At 37.1% G+C, this 26,369-nt stretch overlaps 2 protein-coding genes across 16 annotated transcripts in view; one reads left to right on the top strand and one right to left on the bottom strand.

Annotated features, from left to right (window-relative positions):
- Ero1b (endoplasmic reticulum oxidoreductase 1 beta) overlaps nt 1-26,369 on the top strand; it is a 93,176-nt gene that overhangs the window by 44,141 nt on the left and 22,666 nt on the right. For 3 of the 11 annotated variants that reach the window (XM_087181925.1, XM_087181921.1, XM_021266372.2), the window contains 10 exons: nt 890-1,025; nt 1,131-1,177; nt 3,360-3,371; nt 5,628-5,654; nt 10,416-10,508; nt 10,620-10,866; nt 11,645-11,714; nt 12,332-12,418; nt 13,639-13,772; nt 15,980-16,036. In XM_087181925.1, the coding sequence (XP_087038051.1) occupies nt 890-1,025; nt 1,131-1,177; nt 3,360-3,371; nt 5,628-5,654; nt 10,416-10,508; nt 10,620-10,866; nt 11,645-11,714; nt 12,332-12,418; nt 13,639-13,772; nt 15,980-16,036 (910 nt within the window). Of the gene's footprint in view, nt 1-889; nt 1,026-1,130; nt 1,178-3,359; nt 3,372-5,627; nt 5,655-10,415; nt 10,509-10,619; nt 10,867-11,644; nt 11,715-12,331; nt 12,419-13,638; nt 13,773-15,979; nt 22,348-26,369 lie in introns of those variants that run through there. The other 8 variants (XR_015439445.1, XM_021266371.2, XM_087181922.1 and 5 more) reach the window with 8 other exon arrangements.
- Nucleotides 24,037-26,369, bottom strand: part of Gpr137b (G protein-coupled receptor 137B) — a 42,923-nt gene continuing 40,590 nt past the window's right edge. For 2 of the 5 annotated variants that reach the window (XM_021266382.2, XM_004854614.4), the window contains one exon: nt 24,037-24,853. In XM_021266382.2, the coding sequence (XP_021122041.2) occupies nt 24,742-24,853 (112 nt within the window). In that variant the 3' untranslated portion in view covers nt 24,037-24,741. Of the gene's footprint in view, nt 24,854-25,319; nt 25,576-25,826; nt 25,962-26,369 lie in introns of all 5 variants that reach the window. The other 3 variants (XR_015439447.1, XR_015439448.1, XR_015439449.1) reach the window with 3 other exon arrangements.

Genomic DNA, 26,369 nt, shown 5'->3' with positions numbered 1-26,369 from the left:
GGTATTTATGTACTACTGATTTATTCTCATGACACTGAAAGGTAGTAAGCATGTTAAGGAATACATCTGTTTCAAAGCATATATGAATTATGATTGTACATTTGTGAAACATATTCATTATAATTTTTCTTTAGCTATGAAAGTATATTTCCCTTTTTGACCCAAAATTTGAGCCTTATAGTTAAGACCATTTTTCTTCGTATTTTGTATTCCTCAGAGATCTCTATTAAAATGTCCAAGCAGGGGAGATTTAGTACTCATTTGGGTTTTGTCATGGAAAATGGTTAATTTTAGATGTTTCAAGAAGTTTTTGAAGATTGTGCCAATATGTACTAGTTTGGGAGGGAAAAAACACTTCAATATGTTAATACTGGTAAAAATGAGTAATATTTTTTAAATAGGAGCACTGTATAGCTCTGTGAATAATCAGATTTGAATAACAAACTTTTTGAGCCATTTACTTTATAGGTCTATGAGTAGAGTAGCAAGGAAATCTTTATTTTTAATATTAAAAGGTTTAAACTAAATATTTCCAAGCCCGTGTTTAGAGATATGCAATATTTGGAGAAGAAATCATATAAAATAAGAAAGCAAGTTATGATTTTTTTTTTCATTCCTGGGTGGTTAAAACTAATAAAGTAACAGATGTTACATTTCTTAAAAAGAACTCTGAGTATCCGACGGAAAGGAAGGAGTTGTTTTTTCCTAAGTAATTTGCCCAGTTTTTACAAATCTTGAGTCAAGAACAGTCACAAGTATGCTAACCACCCTGCCAATTAAGTTGGAGATTATTTGAAAAGCATAGCATTTCTTTAGCTTTTAGGTAGTCCTGTTTGCTTTGAAATGCTAAATTCCAGGTAACCAGTGACATATGGACGGCTCTTCTGAGTCTTTTCTTGTTCAGATGAGAGATCTCCTGCTGCCCAGTATGTTGACCTGTTGTTGAACCCGGAGCGGTACACTGGCTACAAGGGGCCCTCTGCATGGAGAGTGTGGAACAGCATCTATGAAGAAAACTGTTTCAAGTAACTGGGGGGGATCTGGGAGCGGGAGAGATACATTTGTTTCTATTGGGAAAAGATTATACATCCAACCATCTTATGTTTGGGTTTTCTGCTCTATTTTTTTAGGCCTCGGTCTGTTTATCGCCCTTTAAATCCTCTGGCACCCAGCCGAGGTGGGTTTTTCATGTTTTTCATGCTTTTAGAGATTGTTTATAAAATATCTTTGTAACTAAATTCTATAAGGAACTACTCAGCTGTTGTATATTTTGCCTAATTTGAGTGATTAACAAAACTGTAAGATTAGTTCATAGTTAAGCCTTAAGATTTCTATATATATATCTTCTGTAATTATTGTCATTTATTGAGTGCCTGCTATGTGCCAGACCCTAAGCTAGGAACTATAAGTAGAATACATTAGAAGATGTAAGAAATCCACATATACCAGAGATTTCCAAGGAAACTCCTCCAACTCTGGATACCCAGGCCCTCCCCCATGTAATGAGGTCCAGAGCCCTGGCAGGAAGACCCAGGCATCTGTGATTTTTCAGTTCTTCAGATGGCTTCAGTGTGCAGCCAAGTTTGAGAAGCAGTTGCTCAGAAGGGTGCTTCTCCAGCCTCAGTATGCATGCAGATCACTAGCCCTGAGTCTATAGGTCCTGGATGGGGCCCAGGATCCTCATAAGCTCCAGAGTGCAGCAGTAGGGTGCTGATGCAAATGCAAGAAAGGAGTTCAAGGCCTCAGGCTGCCCTGGGCAGTGCTCCATACCTGCACTATACATGGAGCAGCTGGTGGCCACATGGGGCATCAAGTGTATGAAACGTGACAGTGTGAACTTGAATTTTTAATTTTATTTAATTTTTGTTCGTTCAAATGTAAAAACTGAAGCAGCAGGGCCAGGGATTTAGCTCAGTGGTTCAGCCGCCTGCCTGGAAAGCACAAGGACCTGAGTTTGATCCCTGGTACCAAAAAAACAAACTTTGAATCTATGAAATTTTGGGCTGGGGATTTAGCTCAGTTGGTTTTGCCACCTGCTGCACAAATAAGTCCGATCTCCGGTACCAAAAAGAAAAAAAAAACTGAAGCGGCATAAGACACCAGGACAGAAGGGGATGTCCTCATTCTTTTCTTATTGGGGAATCAAACCCTAGGAGCCATCCTGTAATTGACCAATCTAGTGCTTTCTTTAAACCAGGATTGAGTTAAAAATTGAACTTCCTGGGATCCATGAGTCTCTTTTGGCCTTTCTGAGGACCAAGCAGACTTGCCAGGGTGATTTTAGATGCTCATGCTGTCAAAATGTGGCAAATATCCTCCAGATTCATTCTGAAACTGCTAGGGAAGGGAATTGGATCATGCATAAGGGGCACAGCTTCTCAGATTTTGTCTCTTTTACTATTTTTAACTCATAGCTTTTCAATTTTCAACTCAAATGTTTTATTTACACAAAATTTTATAAAAGTTGAAGAAATATAAAGTTTTATAAAGTAAAATGGGAAAGCCCCCTCCTGTACCTTTCTGTACCATAGTAGAGGAATTCTTCCAGACCTCTGCTATGGTTACTTACTTTTGAAGCAGAAAACATAATTGTTCACTTAATAAAAACATCAATTCCTAAGAAATACTTCATTTCCATGTTATAATAATCAGACATGAAACTGCTAAAAAGAAGAAAGGAAAGAAACCACTACATAGAGAAAGTTGGAGGGAAGGAAGAGAAGGAAAAAATACAAAACAAGGGGTGAGGGAGCGCTGGCCTAGTTGGGTGGGTGCCTGGGAAGCAGTTCTGCAGCCCTCTGAGTGACAACCGCGAGGATCACCACTGACCTTCTCGGCTGTCTTTCCCACCATTCCAGAGTCATCACAGTGAGGCTTCTACAATTGTTTTTCCAAAAGTTTTTGAGCCATAGAACCCTTTTTTCCAAAAGTGAAATGTTCCATTAGAATTCCTCAGAAAAAGCTGACAGAGGCAGAGCCACTGTGGGGGCTACAGGACAGTCTCCTGGCCTCCCTGCACCCTGGCCAGAGGCTTCTGGGTCCTCCCATTGAGGATTCTGTGCTGAAGAGCTGTCATCCACTAAAGTCCCCCAGTGTGGGAACAGTGTTCAGAGAAGTGTGTCCATATGATCGAAGGAGTCATAGTATTTAATTATTGAAACTAGTGGTTTTTATGAGTATTTCAGTTAGTTTCTTATATTTATGATATATAAAAATATGTGAAAACCATGTACTCTGGCCTGCTTCTTATTAAAAAGCCTGTTTGCAGATGTCTGCACACTGACCAAGACATGAATAGTTTAACAAACAGTTTTAATATAAACATTTTCTAAAATATTTTCTCTTATTTGCTCTTGTAGGTGAAGATGATGGTAAGTTGAAATTATTCTGTTTGCTTCAAGTGTAGAAGAAATGTTTTCAATTCTCAAAATTTGATTTTTCATCTTGATTTGAAAGAAAACATCCTGTTTCCAGAAAATAGCTACGAGTCAGTGGTGACCAACATAAGATTATTTTTATCATATAAAATTATTCCATATTTTAAAAAGTATAAAGACCATTTAACTTAAAGGTTTAATATAGAAACTCAATTCATATTCCAAGTTCCCCATTTTCTGGTTATTAAAATCTACTTGATTGAGGGGCTGGGGATTTAGCTCAGTGGTTCCGGCGCATGTGCAAGGTCCCAAGTTCGATCCCCAGTACCCCCCCCCCAAATCTACTTGATTGTATTAAATGGAACAAAGTTAAGGCAGTTCTGCCAGATAATTTATAACTTCTTTATTTTCTTGTGGACTTTGAAACTTACAATCTCAGTTTTCAGTGTAATACTTAATCTGATGAAGAGCAATTTCTCAGTAGTTGGTTACTTTAGGTGACCATCTGTCATAAGGCACCCCAAACCATCAAAATAATGATTTCATTTCGCTGTTTACTTATCTGTGTTCAGGGACACTTTGGTGGTTGTTGTGCAGAAGAGGAAGATGTATAAGCACAGTGTCTTTGCATTGGGAGCTGACGATGCACAGTAGGAAAAATGAGCACTCTGCATAAATAATGTAACAAATGAAATGTTCTCTATACAGTACAAATGGTAGGCGGAATAGGTCTTTATGGGTCAACAAATGTGTCACTAGAATGACATTACTTGAAGAGGTACTTCTGAGATTAATTTGAATAAAGGAACAGATGTAGGCCAGTAGAACTGGATAGTACATGCTTGCTGGAGGGAAAATAGCAGAAGCTGAGCAAGGAAAAGTCAAGCATAGTGCGAGGCATAAGGAGACCATGTTAGCAAAAGGAAAGACCAGACAATGGTTGGTTTTTGCTTTTTGCTTTTGCTTTGAAATAAGGTCTCATTAAATTTCTCAATCCTCCTGCCTCAGCCTCTTAAATAGCTGGGATTACAGCATACAATCCCATGTGTAGCAGTAGTGTTCACTTAAAATGATGGACAGAGAGCAAATTATTGATGACTTTGGGCACTACCTGTCAGTTGAGGTTTTTTGAATTAAAAGCTGAGGTAATATTGATCCTTAGGATAAGTTGAATGAATGACTATAGAAAGGCGTTTGTGCTGTTTACTGAGTGTAAGTCTCAGGAGGCAAAGGAATTCTCACCACGGATTTTATCCCTTAGACTTCTCACAGCTCACTGTGTGTTGGGTTTTGTGTTATTTTTTCAATTTAAAAAACAGATGAAGGTAAGTTTATTTAGGACATGCAGTAACAATTTAATCCTTACCAACTGCCTTTTTTTTTTAAAACTGTATTAGGCCAGGAATAGCTTGCCTGCTCTCTCTCACTTTTTAAATTGACAAATAAAAATTATACGTGTTTATCATATCAGCATGATGTTTTGTAGTGTGTATCCATTGTGGAATGGCTAAATCAAGCTAAGTACTACACATTATCTCAGGTACTTAACCATTTTTTGTGTGAAAACACTTAAACTCTTTAGCAGTTTTCAAGAGTCTGATACATTGTTATTGATTATTGTTACAATGTTTTACAGTAAGTCTGTACATACCCTTACTTGAAGTTTTGTGGCCTTTGACTTCCACCTCTTGAACCCAGGAAATAGTTCTTAGAGCATCAGTACACAGATAACTCAGGCTTCTCTGTATTCTGTCCATTCACTTTTCTGAAGAATTACATTGAAAATCGGGGGCTTTTAATACTATTCCTTGAACTCTAGTGTTAGGTAATTGAGGAAATATATCTACCTTTATTGACTTAGGAAAAATGAAATAATAATTTGATCTTGCATTAATTTTATTTCACTATTTTTTCTGGAGTTTAAAAAAAGGACTTTGGGGACAGGGATTTAGCTCAGTGGTTCCGCCTCCTGCCTCACAAGCTCAAGGTCCCAAGTTCAATCCCTGGTGTTTAGACAGAAATATCTTCTCAAACACTTTAATAGTAAAATAACATTTTAAGATCATTCTCCCTTAAATTACAAATGGGCTTTATTTTCTAAAATCATATGCCTGTTTTTCCATTTCACCTTAAGCATTAGACATTCTAGAGTCTTTAATCTGACATAATAAATATTTTAGTTTCATTCATTCTAGTTTATAATTGAACATTTGAAATATTTTTATCTAATTTTCTCTCTCTCTCTCTCAGGAGAATCATTCTATACATGGCTAGAAGGTAACTTAATTATCTGTTTTAAATTTATTGGCTTTTTGTAAAAAACTTTTTGTGAGTTTTAGGATTTTATTACCTAGACAAGTAATTTTGACAGTTGTTTGAAAGGAAATAACATGTTTAAGTTATGAAATTTTGGGATCAAATTATTTGAAAAATCTTGTGGTTGGCTGAAAACTAGTATGTATTGTACAGGCCAGATGGTGTCATTAGCTTTGCCTAACTGGTTTCCCCAGCTTCCTTCATTCTGTACATAGTGCTTATTCAAACTGCTTTTCTGATAACCAGTCAGCAAACTCCTAAAGTAGAAACATTCCCTTTAGCGAGAAGTGCTTTTTATATATAAAATAAGGGAAGAGCCAGGGATTTAGCTCAGTGGTTCTGCTGCCTGCCTTCCAAGCGCAAGGACCTGAGTTTGATCCCTGGTACCAAAAAAAAAAAAGAAGCAGGTAAAATAAGGGAAGAGGGGCCAGAGATTTAGCTCAGTGGTGCCACTGCCTGCCTTGCAAGCACAAGGTCCTGAGTTCGATCCCCGGTACCAAAAAAAAAATAAGGGAAGATAAATTGAATTCAGAAGGTTCTAAACATCTTTGCCTATGTTAATATAGTCAAAACTCGCCTCATTAAAAGATAAAGCAATATAGATCTTAATATATTAGATACTTCACATTCCTTATTTCAAGTGTTAAAAATATAAAATGTTATTAATGGAAAGCTGAAAAATGTTTTAGGCTTTTAACAACTTAGGTTAATAGCTGGATATATGATGCTTTTGAAAACTTCCTTTACCAAGTTACTATTGGTTTATAAAACTAAAAGTTAAAATAGTAAAAGGTGAGCAAGCTGAATTACATAGGAAAATTGACATTTCATAGCCATAACCTGATAGTAAAGTTAAAGTAAGTAGTCAATTTTATTTGTGTTATTTGGTCATATTGTCTTATGAACATAACTTCTCCTTATTTTTAAGAACTATGTGCATATACTGGTCATTGTTAAAGAGAACATTGTTGTACAAATACTGTTAAGAGTTATATTGAGAAGGGCTGGGGATTTAGCTCATTGTTTTCGCCACCTGCTGTGCAAGCGCAAGGACCCAAGTTTGATCCCCGGTACCAAAAAAAAAAAAAAAAAAAAAAAAGTTATACTGAGAAAATGACTTAAGTAGAAGATGCACAACTTTGTTTATATTCTACTCTAAAGATACAAATTGTGAAAGTGGGCTTAAAGAGGCAGTCAGAGAAGCAGGGTGTTGATAACAGAGGATGAGAATGAAATTTGGGGTCAATACTGTACTTTATATCAAACATTTTTCTAGTATCCTATTGTTGCATGTCCCAGAATGTTGATACGTGGTTCCAGAAAGCAATCCTTTTTATCAGCAGCTGGGTTAACCATTTCAGAGATTGTTTTCCTCATACTGTCACTCGACAGTAGCAGTCCTACTAACCTAAAGTGATAGCATAGATGATGCTTGTAAAAATTTCTTGAAAACTGTTGGATAATATCCAAATCCCAAAAATACTGCCACTGTACATCTAGCCCTTTGATGAGAGAGAAAAGTATGTCAATGTTCCATAATTCCATTGCTACAAATTAATTTGAGTGAAATTAAATCTGGAAGAGGAGGAGAACCAGTTCCTGAATTGGGCAGTTGAATTTGCTCTGTACTGTTAAAACTAGAAGTTGGTGAGTTTTGCCTTCATAGTTGCTCTTGGCAGGTGTTACTTCAGAGCATGACTGAGGTTTGTGCCTGGCCCTCCATAGTCAGAGACGCCACCACCTGGCAGGAGAAAAGCTCTCCAGGAGTATCTAAAGCATGGTGTGTGCACTCATTTATCGGTGCACTCATTACCGTTTTGCTTGCTGTTACTCCTCTTCCCAACTCATCAAAGTACATTTCTACCTTACCTTTCCTCATTTATCATCTGCCCCACTCCAGTTTAAGGGCTTTGTGAGCTTTGCAAATTAGATCTCCTCCCAGTTCATATTTTAGGCATATCAATTTCATGATCTTTAATTTGTCTGCTCTGCACTGAGCCTTCAGCCATTTTGTTGGATGTAAGCACTGCTAGAGAGGTAGGTTAGAAAGAATAGAAAGTGAACTCCAAATTTGATCTTTTACTACCTGATAAGAGATTTGATGAAATTTTTGTTGGACAATTAATATTTAATGCTTTATTAGATCTATTCATATTGTTTGTATCCCTTGTTATCTATGAATATTAAAAACTGGCCATAGGTTTTTAGGAGGAAGCTGCAAAATAGAATTTTTCTACTTTTTGGTTTCCATCCATGACAATTTGAATATTCTGGCAAGAATTCTGAATTAGTGAATAAAATCTCAAAAATGAAATTTTTTTCCAATTAGAGGCTGCCTGCTGCAGCACCATTTATGCTAAGACATAAAGAATAAATTGAGATTTGAAAGAGCTTGACAAATGCAAAGCATACCACATAGATACCCTTACATTAAGAAAATTCCCCCAGAGTATAAATGAGACTATACTTTCTACTGTTGAGGCCCATTTTCCTCTACAGGGAGGGTGTTAAAACACACACACACACACACACACACACACACACGCGCGCGCGTGCACACTTTGTTGGGTAGTGAAGAAGGGAGAGAGCTAATTGCTCTGCAGTGGATTCTTAAAATTTTTCTGTATCTTTACTTTTAACATTTTTACAGTCTAAAATTTTTTTCTTATAGTAAAATGTAGACAACATAAAATTTACCATTTTAACCTTTTGTTGTTGTTTGGTGTGGGGGGATCAACCTAGGGCTCTGTATTTGCCAAGGGCAGGTACTATCACTGAGCTACACCCTAGTTCCATCTTACCCATTTTTAAGTTTACTAATTAGTAGTTTTAAGTACATTCACACTTGATAACACTCTTATTTTAAGAGAAAATCTTTTAAAATGGAGGGAGGGTAGGACAGGATTGTGCAGTTATCTTGATCTCCATCATAAATGTTGAGTAAAAGCCTGTGTGGGTTAAGTCTACATAAAATTCCATCATATTCCTGAACTCCACATGATATGACTCTGCTTGCATAGCAAATACAGTTTTTTATTAGTTGAAATTCCTGGATGTTTGTTTTCAGAGTTTTATCTCCTTATAAACAGAACATACAATTAGATAGAACTAGACAATTAGAGGGCAAAATGTTAATAAGACTCATTATTCCTTTTTGTCCACTACCAAGTAGGTTCAAAGAAAGACATGCAAATAGAGGGACTGGGAGAAACAGCTACTGTTTGGTCAAGGCAGAAACTTTATAATTATACTTGCTTTACTAAATTCTTAGCCTAACACACAGAAAGGCTGTGCTGTCACCTTCTGGGCAACGTGGGAACTTGCCAGCAGTCTCCAGTGTTTGGACCTACAGGAGCCCAGACCATTCTGTCTTTTTTTTTTTTTTTTGGTACCAGGGATTGAACTTGGGTCCTTGCACTTGCACAGCAGGTGGCGAAACCACTGAGCTAAATCCCCAGTCCCATTCTGTCTTTTCTGCATGAAGCTCTCATCATACTCAACTTCATTCCAAAGGCAGATTCTTGTCTTCTAGTGAGATAATCTTGATCTAATTGTTTGTATGTTATTTCTTGATTTATTTATTTTTAAATTCTTTTATTGGTACATTTTAGGTATACAATACATTTACATTTATCATTGGGTGCTTGTACATGATGTATCTTGGGTCTTCTTTTTTTCCCCATTACCTGTGTGCCCTTCACCCCTTCCACCCTTCCCTAATTTACATAGATTTCGTTCCCATTTTTTTTCTTTTCTCATAATTTTTCCTTTCCCTTCCTTCCTTTCCCCCTCCCCTCCCACCACCCCTTTGGACCTTTTCCTATTTCAGATTATCAGTTATTCATTTTAATCATTTTAATCCTTATTTACACTGTTTCTCACACTAGAGAAACTATTCAGTATTTACACGTGTGTCCTATTTATTTCACTTGAAGAGTATGGCCTCAGTATGCATCCATTTAGCTATAAATGCCTTGTTTCTCATTCTTCGTGGCTAAGTAGTAGTCCATTTTATAAAAAACCACATCTTCTTTATCCAGTTTCCAGTTGATGGGCAGGCACTTGGGCTGTTTCCAAGCTTTAGCTATTACAAACTGTGCCGCTATAAACATGGGTGCACATACATCGCTGTGGTATGATTCTTTTAATTCTTTGGGGAAGATACCCAGCAGGGGAATAGCTGGGTCAAAAGGGACCTCCCGTCCTAGCTCTTTGAGGTATCTCCATACTGATTTCCACAGTGGTTGCACCAGTCTGTACTCCCACCAACAATGGAGGAGGGTTCCTTTCTCCCCACATCCCTGCCAGCATTTGTTATTGGTTGATTTCTTGATAGCAGCCATTCTTTCTGGGGTGAGGTGGAATCTCAGCGTTGTTTTCATCTGCATCTCTTGAATGACCAGTGATGTCGAACATTTTTTCATATATTTATTTGCTGCTTTTACTTCTTTGTCTGAGAAATGTCTGTTCATTTCAGATGCCCATTTTTGAATTGGGTCTTTGAATTTGAGGAGTCTGATTTTTTTCAATTCTTTATATATTCTAGATAGTAGACCTTTGTCTGAGGTACAGCTGCTAAAATTTTTTCCCCACATTGTAGGTTGTTGATTTATTTTTAATGTCCTTGAATCTTAACTTTAAACCTGTTTACTGAATTTCCTTTGTTCAATATTTCTGTTATCTCAGTGTGCATGATTTCTTTTTCAATATTTTTCTGAACAGGTTTGTGTCTGGAGAAGAGAGTCTTCTATAAGCTTATATCAGGACTTCATGCCAGTATCAATTTACATCTGTGTGTGAATTATCTTCTGGAAGGTAATCGGATTTTAAGTGGAGATTTTGCCTTCAGTGTTGTGGGAGGGGGATACATATTCTCTAGAGCAAAATCCTCTTTATTGAAAGAATGTAACGTATTTTTCTTTTTAGAAACCTGGGGTAAACCTAGTTGGGGACCTAATATCAAAGAATTTAAACGCCGCTTTGACCCTGTAGAAACCAAGGGAGAAGGTCCTAGAAGACTGAAAAATCTGTACTTTTTATATTTGATTGAGCTGCGAGCTTTGTCAAAGGTGGCCCCCTACTTTGAACGCTCCATTGTCGATCTTTACACTGGAAACACAGAAGAAGATGCTGACACCAAAACCCTTCTACTGAGTATCTTTCAAGATACAAAGTAAGAATTGACTGTCAGTGTTCTGAGATACTCTGAAACTTCATTCAGATGATGTCACACTTGACATGCAACCAAAACTGACTCCTAGGAGTTAGGAAAAGGGCGAAGTAGACCGGAGAAGGCAGATGTCAGTGGAACAATAGCATTTTAATTATTTCTAAAAATGTGAACTAAAATGCACCTATAAAGCTCTGTTGCAGAAACCTTCACACTTGAAAATAGGCTGTCTTTAAAAATATAATTTAAGATTTTATGTAGTATGAAATTGTAATGCTACTTTAAGGTTCTTTCTACCAATTTTGTATTCCTCCAATTGCTATTTAAATCTAATTGGTATCAAAAGTATGTTAGCATTAAGATGGATAAATAAGGGAGCACTAGCCTTATTTTCCAGAATATAACTTTTAAAAATAATGCTTAGTCTCTAAAACTCAAGTTTAGTGGATGTTAATGAGCATGGAGGAAAGTCAGATCAAAAAGTACTGAAAGTAAATTAAATTTTAAAAGAATTTTTAAGAGTGTGCATGTTTTACACAGACTCCTTTTCATGTTTTAGATTATTTTATCATGCAGTGTTTGTTTCCTTTAAACATTATAATCTTATAAACGACACAGCCATTTGTAGTTTTAATTTTTTATTAGTTTATATGTGAATTATTGTCTTATAAGTAAATAATGAATCTTAAATATTTGTAGGAGTAGAAATTCTTCTTAAGCTCTAATACAGGGTATTTGGATTTTCCATCTGTAACTTATTAGCACACTGTCATTTTACCAGGTCCTTCCCCATGCACTTTGATGAGAAATCCATGTTTGCAGGTGACACAAAGGGGGCCAAATCATTAAAGGTAAAAAGTTCTTGATTGAGGGACAGGGTGGGGAGCTGTTTACTGGTTACATTTTAATTGTATTCATCTATACTCTTTTCCACTTCTACAACTTTTTGAAGTTAGTCTGATTATATTTTGCTTTAAATGGTGATCCTCAATATTTATTGAGCCCCTGTGACAAATGTAGTGTAGTAATAAGGAGTGATTTAAAACTTAATCATTATTCTAGGGCCAGCATTCTCATTTAGGTGCACACAAAGCAAAACCTCTAAAGTAAATGGAACATAAAAGAAAAGATATTTCCCATTGGTTGTATATAGATATCAAATGGAAGTAGCAGTTAAATTCCTTAAAAGTAAACACCACATATTGTTTACTTTTGGGTCCATCATAATGTATATTTTGGTGCTTTGCATCAAGCCACCCCTCCATAAAGTTTGAGTTAATATGTGGAATGAATTTTTATAAATTTCCATTGTCAGTTGTTTTAGTGTGCCATTTTGCTATACGAATTATTTTTCTTTAGTTTTGAAAAGCAGCTCATTAATAAACTCACAAATTTTAATTCTTACAGATTAGTCAAATAGAGTTTACTTTTTAAAGCCTAATTAGACAAAGTATTTTCTGTCTGCTAGGAGGAATTCCGGTTACATTTCAAAAATATCTCCCATATTATGGACTGTGTTGGATGTGACAAGTGCAGATTATGGGGGAAGTTACAAGTATGTATGTTGTCTTTTCTTCTGGAGCTGTTATTAACCTTACATTTTCCCACTGAGTCGTTGCAATTTTTTATTTAAATGTCCTCATTGTTCACTGAATTAAGAGTTTAGTAATAGGCAGATACAAAGTGTGATTTTTCTATTTTATTGGTGAAAAATACATTTAAACTCTTGCGTGTTCACATGCACAGATGCTTTTCTATTACTTTTTTAATTTTGTATATCGTAACTATGGTATTATTCAGATTCATTTCTGAAGTTGGTGTATGAATAAAAATTTTATGTATTTAAAAGGTAAAATTATAAAAATTAAAATAAATTTGTTATTGAATTTGTCTCGGTGGTTTTGACCACAATGGCCATTGTGTCACAAAGTACAAAGAAGGTTCATCACCCTGAATACTCAGTATAAAAGGACTGTTTGATATTTTTTAATCTTGTTTCTGTGCAGAGATGATAATAAGAGAAAATCAAGAGACAGAATGAAGTCAGGTGTGGTGGCACATGATAATAATCTCAGTTCTTGGGAGGCTGAAAAAGGTGGATCACAAGGCCACCCTGGGCTACATAATGAATTTGAGGTCGGCCTGAACTACATAGCAGGACTGTCTCAAAAAAAGAATTATTTCAGTGGAAGCTATGCTGAAATTCAAATTTATTTTCCTCTCATGTTAATAATTGAGAAATTGAGTGTAGTTATCACTGGTAATCTGAGTTTTGAATTATTAGAGTGTATAAAAAATGCTTTCAATGGGGTTAGGGATTTGTCTCAGTGGTGGAGAACTTGACTAGCATGCATGAGGCGCTGAGTTCCAATGCCTAGCATCAAAAAAGAAAAAAGAAAAACACCTAGAAAAGAAAAAAACTTTCAAGTTTACAAATCAAACATTGAAGTCCTTATGTGATATTTTCTTTTATTCTTTTTTCTTTTTCTTATGTGATATTTTCAAAGTTAAAAACAGACATCTTAGTAATTTAGAATAGTGCATGTCCAACAAGTGTTAAGACTATTCAGGTTTCCTTAACAGCTAAGTTTATTACATGTAAACCTGAGAGGGAATAGAAATTATATCGTGCATAGTTTAACATTTTGGTGAAAACCTCAGTTCATATGAATTTCCTGATAGTCATCATGGTAGCTGGGTATTCGTTTAAATCTTTATTGCAGTTGTTGTTATATGAAGTTATTTATAAGGGTTTTTTTGTTTTGTTTTTTTAAGACTCAGGGTTTAGGAACTGCCTTGAAGATACTATTCTCTGAAAAAGAAATCCAAAAGCTTCCAGAGAACAGTCCTTCTAAAGGCTTCCAACTCACTCGGCAGGAAATAGTTGCTCTTTTAAATGCTTTTGGAAGGTAAGAACCATTTCTGTACCAAATAAGAGAAGACTTAATTCCCTTTCAGGTTTCCATAGTGCAGAAATTGTCTTCTCTGCTAAAGCAGAATGTGCTCCTTTGGTTTGTTGACAAAATGATACAACTTTATCTGTCCTCACTTTGCCTAGAATGGCTTCAAGTCTGACAAGTCAGTTTTTCTATAGGTCACAGGAAAAATTTCGAACAGTTGCCAGTATTTTCAGTGTGCCTCCTCAGTTTTGTGGGGAAAAATATTCTTCTAATAATCTCTTTCAGTGGCTCTAACTTGTTCAAATGCAATTATAGGAGTCAAGAGAGCATGTTCTAGAAGGATATCAGGAGATTCAACTGTCTGCTCTTTATTTTAAGCTGAGGAGTCTTTTCACTCATTTCTATCCCACTTTTTGTTTACACTTAGCTTGTTTATACCACAAATGATTTAAAAAATAATTTTAACTTGCCTACAAAGATACATGCAGTGCCAACTGTTGCATACATAGAGCACAAGGATAAGAATCACAGAAAATAATACTATGCTGTCATGGAAAAATAGGGCAAAAAAGTCAAATCAAGGAAAAGATTTTTTTTTTTAATAAGGGACCAACGGATACAGAAATTATTGCTTATGTTTTCTTAGTATGTGTATGTTCAAATGACATAATTTAAAATAGATATTATACATTTCCCATCTTAATTGCAGAAGTCATACCTCTTGCTTCCCTGTATTTAATGATAAGCATATGGGTTGAGATTTAAAACACAAGACAGAATGTCCATTTTTAATCTGTATTTCATGAAAAATTCAGTCTACCCACTTAGGCCTATAGGAAGTTAACATAGGAGAAATGATGAAATTGAAATGAAGCCAGGCATGGTGGTGTGTGCCTGTAATCCCAGCACTTAGGAAGCTGAGACAGAAGGATCACTGCAAGTTCAAGGCCATCCTGAACTACATAGTGATACCCTGTCTTAGAAAACAAAAAATAAATAAAACAACTGAAAAGGACTTTACGTAATTTAAATGCTAGTCCAAGTAAAATTGAGAAGAAAAAAATAATTTTACCTAAATTTCCCTGGGTCTCCTAAATGCACCCGTATAGATTTAGTTCTGTATCTAGAACCCATTTCATTTTAAGAGTCCTGGAATACTGGCTTGTCATTTACTAGCAGTGTGGGTTCCAGCAAATCCCTGCTCTTTGGCTATGCTTCCTTTTTAGGTAAAACGAAGATAAAACCCTCTTATTGTTAGAGCCCACCTACTAGCTGGGTGAACCTGGGGAAATACTTGACTGATTTGAGCCTTGGTTTTGCTGAAATGTAAAACCAGGGTTAATTATATCTACTTTCTGCTTTTCAGTGTTTTTTGAGGTCATACACATGATAGGCTAGAAAACTGCACGGCAGATCCTAAGCTCTCAATAAATGGTAACATTTTAAGTGTTGATAAAAGAAGCTTAACACTGCATACGACATCCCCTAAGTTGTAGGAAAGAGAAATGTTGTATTTTTCTTGTGTCAACCCTGAATTGTACAAATTGTACATAAAGAAAACTGAGCTTGAAGAGTTTTTTGTGTTTCCCACTCCAGTTTCACATCTGGGCTGAGGCTGAAGAGCTCTTTGTTCCTTCATTCAGCAAGTCAGTAACCACTTAAAAAACACCATACACAGATAGGTGCGGGAGATAAAATAGTCTTTACCCTTGAGGATCCAACAGTGTAAATTAGGTTGTTTGGGAAGCAACAGCAAGAAGGAATGGCCATTTGGAGAGTGTGCCAAATGAGTTTAAAAGGTCAAACATAATTGATTTGAGATTATTTATCATTATGAATTATTCCTGTCTTGGTTTCCATCTTAATCTACATTCTATTGACAAGAAGTAGTAACTGGTTTCCTTTGCCTCTTCTAAACCAAGGCCAAAAAACCATAGCTCCATATTTTATCAGTTTCAATAAAAATTGTAGCATACTCATTTAAAAAGGGAATCTTTGGGCCAGGGATTTAGCTCAGTGGTTCAACCGCCTGCCTCTCAAGCGCAAGGTCCCGAGTTTGATCCCCAGTACCAAAAAATAAAAATGGAATCTCTCATGTTTAGTGTTGCTTATATATTCTAGATTTCACTTTATAGCCTGTATAACAGTATCAGTAATTTGAAATATGTACACAAATTACCTGTATGTACTAACATTGCTTTTTTCCCCTCCTACAGGCTTTCTACAAGTATAAGGGAGTTACAGAACTTTAAAGTCTTACTACAGCACAGCAGGTAATGAAGGCTTTTATATGTCTAGAGACAAAATGACTGTGTGAAGCCTTTTAGTTTTGGACAGTAAGCAAAAAGACTAAGACTTCAAGAATTCTGAACTCTTAAAAGAAAACATTCAAATGCTCACTTGAATATTTATGATCCTAAGTAGATTAGAACTATTTATAAATGAAGTATGTACTTTAAAACATGTAAGTTATACTAATTCTGTTTATGTTTCTGTTGAACATTCTATGTTTCAAACTGGTTTTGTCCTTATTGTTGTTCTTTCATTTCCTCTTGTTGAACTTTAATGACTATCTCTCTTATAATAATAGTTTCCACCTATTGTGGAAAAGGAGAACGAGAGAACCAGTGTTGCTCAGGGCTGCTATCGGTGGTGAACTTTATCAATGATTTAATGTGTTTTTAGCCTTGTCCAGCACTACAGCTGACATCAATAATATGGAGCCATCAGTGCAGTGATTGGTCTTTTCGGTGGGTGGTTTCAGAGGTTCCTTAAGATTCCCCAGGATTTCAGCTTCAATTTCATTGGTTGTATTTGAGGTGTTTAGTTCTGGTTGCTGCTTTGTTTTGGGTCTGAAGGACCTGTGGTGGTAAAGGTGGATAGATGAGTGCTCTTCCCATGCTCAGCCAGGCAGATGTGCGCTACTGGGCTGGTGTTTTTTATTTAGAACCTACAGATCACTTCTTCGAACTTTGCCTTTCTCTCCTAATTTTAGACATGTCCAGTTACTTTAAAAAGAAAAGCCCTCCATATTTATATAATTAGTTGTTGATGAAATTTGAGTCGGATTCTATGAATTTGTAATGCCAATTAAAACTATACAAAATTTGCTTTTTTTAAAGGATTTAATTTTGAATACAACCTGTGCAACCCTCTTAACTCCCCATCTAATTTTCTCTAGTGAGGTATTTCAGCAGGGAGATTAAGTTAGCCATCTTCTCAGCTTCCTGTCCTCTCCCTCCTCTTTCCATCTTTAGTTCATTTTGCATCCATGGTACTTTGTGTGACCTGGACCAATGGAGGACTCATAAGTCCTAGACTATCACTTTGTAAACCTGAGATTTAAACTCTCCAAACAATATTTAAAATCTTGATTCTTTTAAAGGTGTCAGTAGACATAATGGGACTGATTTGAAAGGTTGCATCTGTGAAGTAATGCTAGTAGTCTAGTTTCTCCTTAGACTCCTGTCTTTTCTGAAGTGCTCTTAAACCCACATCTTATTCTGCCAAAGTCTGAAATGTGTTGACAGTTTTATGACATATTTTAAATTGTACTTAGTTGCCTTACCCCTTTTAAAAATATTTAGCTGTTCTGTGAAGGATATGATTGGGGGAGTAAGGTCTCATGTTTTCACCTAATTACTAACTTTTACAAACCAGAATTTGGTTGCAGTGATGATGTTTGTTAGACTGAATAATAAAGGCCAGCTTCCTCTACTTTTTCTTTGCTTTTTTTAGGGTTGTAAGCATTACATGGTGAGGGAAGGAGACCTTAAGGCAAAGAGCCTTAAAAGCAATTATCTGCTAATCTTGCTAGTACATGAAGAATTCTTTTTAGTGTTCATTTGGAGTTTTTAAAAAAATGAACTTCATTTTTTTAAATGAACTTCATTTGGAGTTTTTAAAAAGTGAGAAATTAGGCACTTTGTGTGTTTTTACTGTAAATTTAAAACTTTTCTGGTAGTGTTACTTCACTGTTCCTGTAGTTAAAGGTTATTATTTAAGCTCTATTACTAAAGAAAATCTCTGGTCATTTTCATTTATTGCAATTTGTTTCAAGCTTAGGAAAAATAGTGTATTACAGTGTGTTCTAGGAAAAATTAGATCTAGTTAGAGTAAGAAGTTCTCTTCAAAGTTTTAATGAATTTTTTTCACTAAGAAATGAAGTATTCTGAAGCTGAAATTCATCTGATTAACTTTATTTTACCATAAGTTAGTTTGGGGAGGGGCTGCCTGTATTTTGTGTTTGTTTGTATTTCTAATGTGTAAACTGTAGGAGCCTGTGTTTTGTGAGCCTGGTGATGTTTTAGGTCCTTGTACCGTGAACTGTCTTCCAGTTCATGTACCCATTGCTGCGAGGCGATAGTGGAGCAGTTTACATTGTGAACATGCCCGGCTAGTGAGTACCTCTTGGTCTTTTGTTTGTATCTTCTCACCTACTTTAAAATCTATCACTTCACCATGTAACTGACAGAAATGATTGTAACTGCCGAAGAAGTAACAAACATGAAGAAAAGGAAACATTCTTTCCTTCAATGGCATGTAACATTTTTGTAAGTGGAATCTAAATTAGACAAACTGTATATGGGTAAATTTTCAGTGTTCCTCTTGTTTTGATTCTTGGGTTACAAGGAAGATCAGAATAGTAATAGATTTTACTTCTTAAAAATTTGTCATATGTTTTGACATTGAACATTTGAATTAGTTGATTTTGTAATCTCATTATGTGTATGAAACACTGTGCCACTTTTCAACTTTGCCTAGGTGCCATTGTATATAAGACAGGACAGCTATTTTGGTCTTCATCAGCATTGTCTTCAGCTGGACACTTGAGCACAGTTCACAGCCTCGCAGCAGTTTAGAAACTCTAGTACCTGCAGAAACCATAGCTGTTCACCAAAAGACAAGTTAGGTGCATCAAAGCCCAACACATATATCCATATTCTATTTCAGTAACATCAGCTTTGATTTTGTGAACAGAATTCCAAGTAATTTGCTGCTGTACCACTGGACTCCAGAAAATGTGAATTAAAGTACAACATGTTTCTGCAATCTTTTCTGTCTTGTTTTTCCCATTTTAAGTGTTTTTTATGAGATGAAGATCTGATTATAATTTGCGGAATAGGGAAAAGTATTTTTCCAGATAGCCTGAGGTGGTGGCTCTTCTAGTCACAAAGGCAAGCTTTGGCAAGCCTTGAATTAAGGGCTTCATCATTTCATCTTAACCAAAGCACTAATAGGTTAAGTAAAATTCTGTTTTAGATGTAACATGCTAAGTCAGGTAGCCAGAATTTGAAACTAGAATATCCTAACTCCAGAGCCTCTACTCATAAACATGGTCTGTGTCATTTCATAAGTTGGTCTATTACCATTCAACTAAAAGTGGGAACTTAGCATCTTTTGATCTGTACTGAGTCATAAGACTTTTTAAATATGCTTATTTTGATTTTTTTAAACAGGTAGTACATTCACATGGGTTTTAAAACCAAAAGTTATACAGTAAGTGTCTCCACAGCCCAACTTCTGCACTGCACACACCCTCATTATACATAACCTCTGTTCTTGGTTTATGTTTCCATCTGTTACCTATTTTCTCTGAGCTCATCAAAGGATGAAGTAGATGGACACAGAAGTTGGGGGACAAATGGAGAGAGTTTATTAGAACAAAGAGAAGCTCTCATTAGCAAAGAAGTAGCTCTAAGGGATGGATGATGCCGAGGCAGCACCCATTGTCAGGGGTTTTTATGTACTTTGTTGGGCTATTTTGGTGGGTGCATGAAAATGGAACAATATTTTTTTAGCTAGACCTCTCATTTCAGGAGGACAGACTTCCCTGCCCTCCAGGTTCCCGGGGCACACTTCAGTTTATCTCATGTTCCAATTTTCCCAGGGCTTATCATGGTTAACTCAGGTCCCTTTCCTATCTGCCCATGGTTTCTCTATCTCCTATTTTCATATCCATACTTTTTAAGGCATATATAAATATAGTCTTATTTTTTCTTTCATTTTTATCCAAAGTGACATCATATACATACTGTTTTGCTTTTTTCCACATATCACTAGATAAGCCATATTACTTTTTCAGGGGGTGCCTGGTACTACATTATATGGATGTGCCATCATTTAACTGGTCCCATTAATGGGCATTTGGGTTGTTTCTAAACTATTACATGTCATTTCACGTTTGCATACATACCTACAGAAGAAATACCCATAAGTGGAATTTTGAGGTCAAAGAGCATGTGCCTTTGACACTTTAAAGGACACTAGCTGATATACTGTCCTACCTGGGGGGACAGTACCAATTCACATGCCATCTGAAATTTATCACTGTACTTGCTTACCCACAACTTTATTGTCAGAGATGTTATAATGCTGGAGTTGTTGATCATTTTTTTTTCAATTTATCAGAATGGCCCGTGTTTTTTAGTTTATATTCTTACTATGAGCAAAGCTGACCAACTTTTAATGTTTAAGAGCCATTTGTATATATTTATATTCATATCTTTTGCCCACTTTTCTACCACAGTTATTCTTATTTTTTCCATATGAGCTTAAAATAATCAACACATGGAACACTTTTACCCACATAGTTATTCTTTTTTTTTTTTTGGTACCGGGGATCAAACTCAGGACCTTGCACTTGCGAGGCAGGTGCCGTATAGTTATTCTTTTGATTTGACTCTTTACCTTGTAAAGATCTATTTTTTTACTGTGTGGGTTATTTCAATATTCTATCTTCTAAACAGTTATAGGCAAATAGAGGCATGGTATAGTGCCTGTGTAGACAGAATTAATCTTGGTGCTTCTATTTTAACAGTCTCCAAGAATGATTTGAGGATTATGTACATATAAAATGTTTATTACCTTTTTCTCATTATGAATCTTTGACAAATATCCAACTTGTGGACATCTGTCAAAGATTCATAAGAGGGAGGAGACTTTGCATGGGCAGTAAACCCGTAAAATCAACACACAGTAGATAAAAGTGTAAGTGTAGGGCCAGGGATTTAGCTCAATGGTTCCGGCATCTGCTTCACAAGCACAAGGGCCCAAGTTCGATCCCTGGTACCAAACAAAAAGTGTAAGTGTAAGAAGTTACCATTGTATAGCTTAACTAGATTATATACCATTTATAGTGGGAAACCATCCCAATAAAATTGTCAGCTAAGAGGACATGTGCTAACCTAGAAAAACCTGTGTAGCGGAGAAGGTGCCCTCCACAGGAATCAACTGTAGTGTGTTCCTGACAGTGCCATTACATTGTCATAGGTGAAGTCATTTCCCAAACACCTGTTGGCTGGGGCTTACCTCTGATATCATGTTATAGCCTTCCTTCACAGAAAGTACCCCTTCAGGTGGGTAAGTGCCCTGCAGTCTTTCAGCCTAGGCTCCAAGCTGGTGAGTTCTCCTAGGGGAAGCACAGCAAGGACTCCCACTTACCTAGATTTAAGGCCCTTGGGAAAGCAGTATCTCCTTGTGCAAATACACTCTTTCTGTACTTTTGCTAATATGTTCAAGAAGCACCATGACTTGGAGGGACTGCTGAGGCTCAGTGAGATTGATGAGTGAAGGTCATAGCAACAGGAATCAGTACAGAAAGGGAAGATTTCGTTCTCCTCTGACTAGTGTTTTTGCTTAGGAAGAACATTTTTTTTTTCTGGTACCGGGGATCGAACACAGGACCTTGTGGTTTCAAGGCAGGTGCGGCACTACTGAGCTAAATCACCAACCCAGAAAGGGAAGACTTCTGAGGACAATGACGACTGAAGAGATACAGGTTACAGATCTAGCTGAGAAAAGACCTCTGGATTCCAGTTCTAAAGATGCTCAAGTTCAGGGGTAGAACGGTGATTCTGAACAAAATAACTAGTAAGGTAGCCAAGGTCCAAAAGGATGAGGGAGGTCTAGAACTAAAGAATTCATTGGCAAGGTGTTAAGTCAGTGCCAGGTAAAACAGGGCAGGGTCCAGACACAGCTCAGGGAGTAGAGACAGGAAATGTTTGCTTGGAAAAAGCAGGTGAATACCTACTTAGCTTTAACATAAGTTCACCTGCTAAAAATATGGGCTGGGGTCGTAGCTCAGTGACAGCACTTGCAGAGCATATATGAGCTGAGTTTGTCCCAGCACCAAGAAAAGGAAAGCAATCTCAGTAATATCCAGTATGTAGATATGAATGAGAATCTTTTTCTCAGTGTCTTCTTGCTTTCAACAGAGGTTAAATATCTGCTCAACACCAAGGCTCACTGACAACAGCTGCCTTAAGTTGGTGGCGAACCTATGACATGCGTATTGTTTTTCTTTTAAACGAAAGATGCTAATGTATGAATTATTGTTTTTTAAACTAAAACCTCAGTATTCAGGTTTAATTGCAGTGTTGTCACTTTGCAATAAATAAGTGGGTTTTAGGTTGCTGTTTGAGCACTCAGTCTCTAAAAGGTTCACCTTTAAGTTGTAGAGACTGAGCAGTTTGGGAGGTGCTAGTGTCACAATAAGGAAAAGAGCCAGTGATGGCTGTCTGCACAGATCAGTTGGAATTTTAGACAGCTACAGAGATGACATCCCTTCCAGTAACACAAAACACTTTCAGCCATGGTGTTCAGACAGACATGGCTGAGGGTACAAAGCTTTCTGTAATACCAGCTCTTCTCCATGCACTCTTAACTCTCAAAGTATCAGTTGTAATTTCATGTTGTTTTAAAATAAGAGAATGTTTGGTTTTTTTAGAACCAGAAATTACCTTCCTTTCCTCTCATGTGTGATACTCCACACAAGCAAACAGCACTGGTTGCCTCTGACAGTGGGTGAATAGGAAGCTCAGAGACACTCACTTCTCCTTCCGTAGCACCTCACAGGGTGCATGATGGGCAGGACAGTCTCCTCCCAGTCATGATTCTTATAGTAAGTATTCTAGTATGTGATGACAAGTAGTCCTAAAAGTTTCTGTATTACTTTTTAAAAGGAGGGCAGAATAGGCACTTAGATCCTTTTTATCTTTCAGCAAAAAATACGTTTGCACAAATACTAGCAGCTTTATCAAAAAAGTAGATTATGGTTTGATAATGCTAGATATTTCAATTTTAGATACTGTTGGGCCGGAGGCTCAGCTCAGTGGCAACCGCCCCTGCCTCGCAAGTGCAAGGTCCTGAGTTTGATCCCTGGTACCAAAAAGAAAAAAGAAGATACTGTTACATAATTTTTGTGACACTGTACTCTTAATATATACCTCCCCTCAGCTAACCAAATACAGTGGTACCTTGGTTCACTAACTTAATTTGTCCCATGATTCTGGGAAAGATGGCTGCGGTCGTGTTTGTCACCTGGTGCAGAGTTCACAAACAAAAACAAAATTCTGCCAAATGCTTCTGTTGGCAAACCAAACTTTTGGCAAACAAAAGCATTTGTGAACCAAGGTACCACTTGTACTAAAGGATGCAGGACTTTCTGAAGACATGACTTAGTGTGACCACAACAGGGTTTCTGTTTAGAAAAACAACTTACTCTAGACAGGGAGTGCAGTTTGCTTCAGTGTACAATCTTCCCTAGGAAGTTGCCACTTTAAGTGATGGGTGACTCAGGCTGCTCTGTGTGTGGACAGGCAGAGATGTTAGGAGGGACTGCAGGGCAGAGGTGCTCTTTACAAATGAAAAACACAATCGTGATTCATTTAAAACTTGAGGTTCTGATTTTAAATACCTTCAAAATAAGAGAAGTAGACTTGTTTCTGTGAAACTAATGCCCAGAAGTCAGTTATTCCTGAAGACATTGGAAGAAGTGTCAGAAGTGGGCTGCAGTGGCTACAGAACTCATCAATACAAGTCATTCTCACTTGCCCAAGGTAAGATTCCAAGGTGGAGAGGAATGATACTCTAGATTTGAGTTTTATGGCTCCAGAGTCTACATAATGGAGGTTTAGAATGGTACTTAGGTCAGAGAAGTCTTATTTCCTAACATTTTAAGTGAAAGACAAAGCAGTTGTCTGGGACATGCCCTAAGAGACAAGTGCTACCACTATGGTTTCAAATACACAGCTTCCAATTGACTGTTTAAAAAGCTATTTAAAAATAAAGGTCATGATTTATGGCTGGAGATTACAGAAACTATCAGGATTTCAGTCTTCTGACTTTAGCACCAGGGGTATAATGCCCTCTTGGGGTCCTCTTGGTTTTTCCTTTGCTATAGTGACCACTCACTGAGCTAGCAAAGGTAGTCTTGCTATAGTCCTGAAGTAATGGATATTTTATTTGAGCTGAAAAAACTATGCACAATCACTTTGAATATATCAGAGGAGGTTTAATAGTTTAAGTCAGCTACACTGTTAACATGGTCCACGTCTTATTACTGAACTGTATACACTGGTGCCTGATGAAAGGAAGTATCAGACTTTTGGCAAAATGTCAAGAAAAATCTTTGAAACCAAGCATCTGGACTTTTGTATTTTTTTTTTAAAGAGTCAGTTACTTAAAAGACTGATGAAAAACTATTTCATTTTGACTTTCAACACTGGAATTCGTTTTCTAGATGTCAATTGTATCTCAGGAGTTTACCAATGTAGAATGAGTCTAAATGACCTTCAGAGGTATTTGAGGAATACTTTAGTCCAAAAGCTTTAAAACTATCAGACCATATATCCTACAGTTTTAAAGTGAATTATGCATAAAAAGTCTGTGCAAACTACAACGTATACTGCAGTAACATCCTTGAGGAAAATACCCTAGTATACTTTAGCATTAAGTTATATAAAATACATCTTTATAAAAGTACAGGTCTTCTTTAAAAAGTTTAAATTATACCCAGTGAAATTACTTACTAGTACTAAAATAAGGATCTATGAATCTGAATTATTGCTTAGTTCTGGGAAGCTGTAACAAAACTCAAGTCCCATATCTTAAGGAAAAGTGCCCTAAAGATTCCACCGTCTTGCAGTTTGTCTTTGTGGAGCTTTCCAATAGATGTCTTCCACAAAGCCAGCTGATGCTACCCATGGCTTGGTTTGTCAGGATCCAAAGTTGAATCTTGCTGCAAAGTTCCTGCTTGTGCTAGGAAGCTGTTCGTTTGTTGTCCCCAATCATAGTAGTCTGGAGCAAAGCTTAAAAAAAAAAATTCAATGGCTTAAAAGGTCATACTTTTGTAGGTATAGGAGACAGAGCTGGAAATTGGTATAAACTCTAGACAGTCTCCAAATTCTTTGAATTGTTTTTTTGTTTTGTGTGTGTATGGTGCTGGGGATGGAACCCAGGACTTTGTGCAAGTTAGGCAGATGCCGTACCACTGAACAACACCCCGAGTCCCTAAATTGGCTAACTGAAGCCCACTTTCACAAAAAACAGTGCTGGCAGCCTGCCCACAACATTCTTCTGCATGCATTAGAGCCCAGAAGTCTGGCCGTTCTAGAACCTGAAACCAGACACAATATGTAACACATTTTCTATCAACAAATTGTGTTTCAATCCTAATGTGGAGTATAGTCACTACTGTATTTATGTCCAAATTCTATAGAATGGGAGTTAACACTTATCAAGTCCTTAGAACAGTATCTAAAACACAGTACTCACGTTGTTTTCCTTTAAGCTACAGTGGAAAGTAGGACTTTTTGCCCAAATAAGGATGTCTTCAGCTCTGGGACATCCTGGCAGGTTGGGGCACTAAGACTGCTCCAGCAGCAAATGGGTTTAAAGAGACAAACAGAGCCAACAGGGTGAGTAGTTTCAGGGAAGAAGGTGGTACTCAGAAGTCCGTGTTTATCAGCTGTCTTTCAGGTAGTTCTTTGTATCTGCTGGCCTGGGCAGTGGTCTGCTTTAGTTCTCCTGTCTCCAAAACAAGGACCTTCTTCAGACCTCTTCAAAGTTTATACAGTGTTATTAATAAAAATAAAGCTAGGGCTGGGGATTTAGCTCAGTGGTTCCGGTGCCTGCCTCACAAGCACAAGGTCCCGAGTTCGAGTTCGATCCCCCGTACCAAAATAAATAAATAAATAAATAAATAAAGCTAGTACATCTATCATTTCACCCTAGAAGAAAAGGCATTTACATTGAAATGCTAACGTAAGTCTTTAAACTCACAAAGACCACATAATGATAAGCCTTCCCTTCTCTCAGACTGGGAGGGCCAGGAGGGGTCCTGGGAGGGATGAAACCTGCAGGCTCGGCAAGCAGCTCTTTTGGCTCCTCCTGCAGCTGCTGGCTCTGATCCAAGGACTAAAAGGAGAACACAGTGATGGGTGGCCAGAGAGCATTGCATCTACAGGTTAGGTTAAGGACAGGGGGAAGGGGTCCCCATGGCTGCCACCATCACCATCCTGACTGCAGACTGGCCTGGGCCAGGCACTTAGGTGCTCAGGGACTCAGATGCTTCCCTTCCCAGATCGCTGGAAATCAGGTGGTGGCAGCTCATTTACTGTCTCGCAGGTACTGTGTATGCTGCTATGGGCTTTGTTATATTTAACTGCCCTCTCCAAAATATTCTGGGCCAGGCCGGGGATTTAGCTCAGTGGTTCTGCCGCTTGCCTTGAAAGCACAAAGACCTGAGTTCAATCCCCGGTACCAAAAAGAAAAAAATTCTGGACCAAATCTGTAGGTGGATTTTCAAAAACGGAGACTCTGTTA

This window comes from Heterocephalus glaber, unplaced genomic scaffold (genome assembly GCF_053883595.1).
Source record: "Heterocephalus glaber isolate CG9 unplaced genomic scaffold, H.glaber_assembly_v1.0 deba00001472, whole genome shotgun sequence".
Lineage (NCBI taxonomy): Eukaryota > Metazoa > Chordata > Mammalia > Rodentia > Bathyergidae > Heterocephalus > Heterocephalus glaber.
Note: the sequence above shows the minus strand (reverse complement) of the source record. Positions and strands in the feature narration are given on the sequence as shown.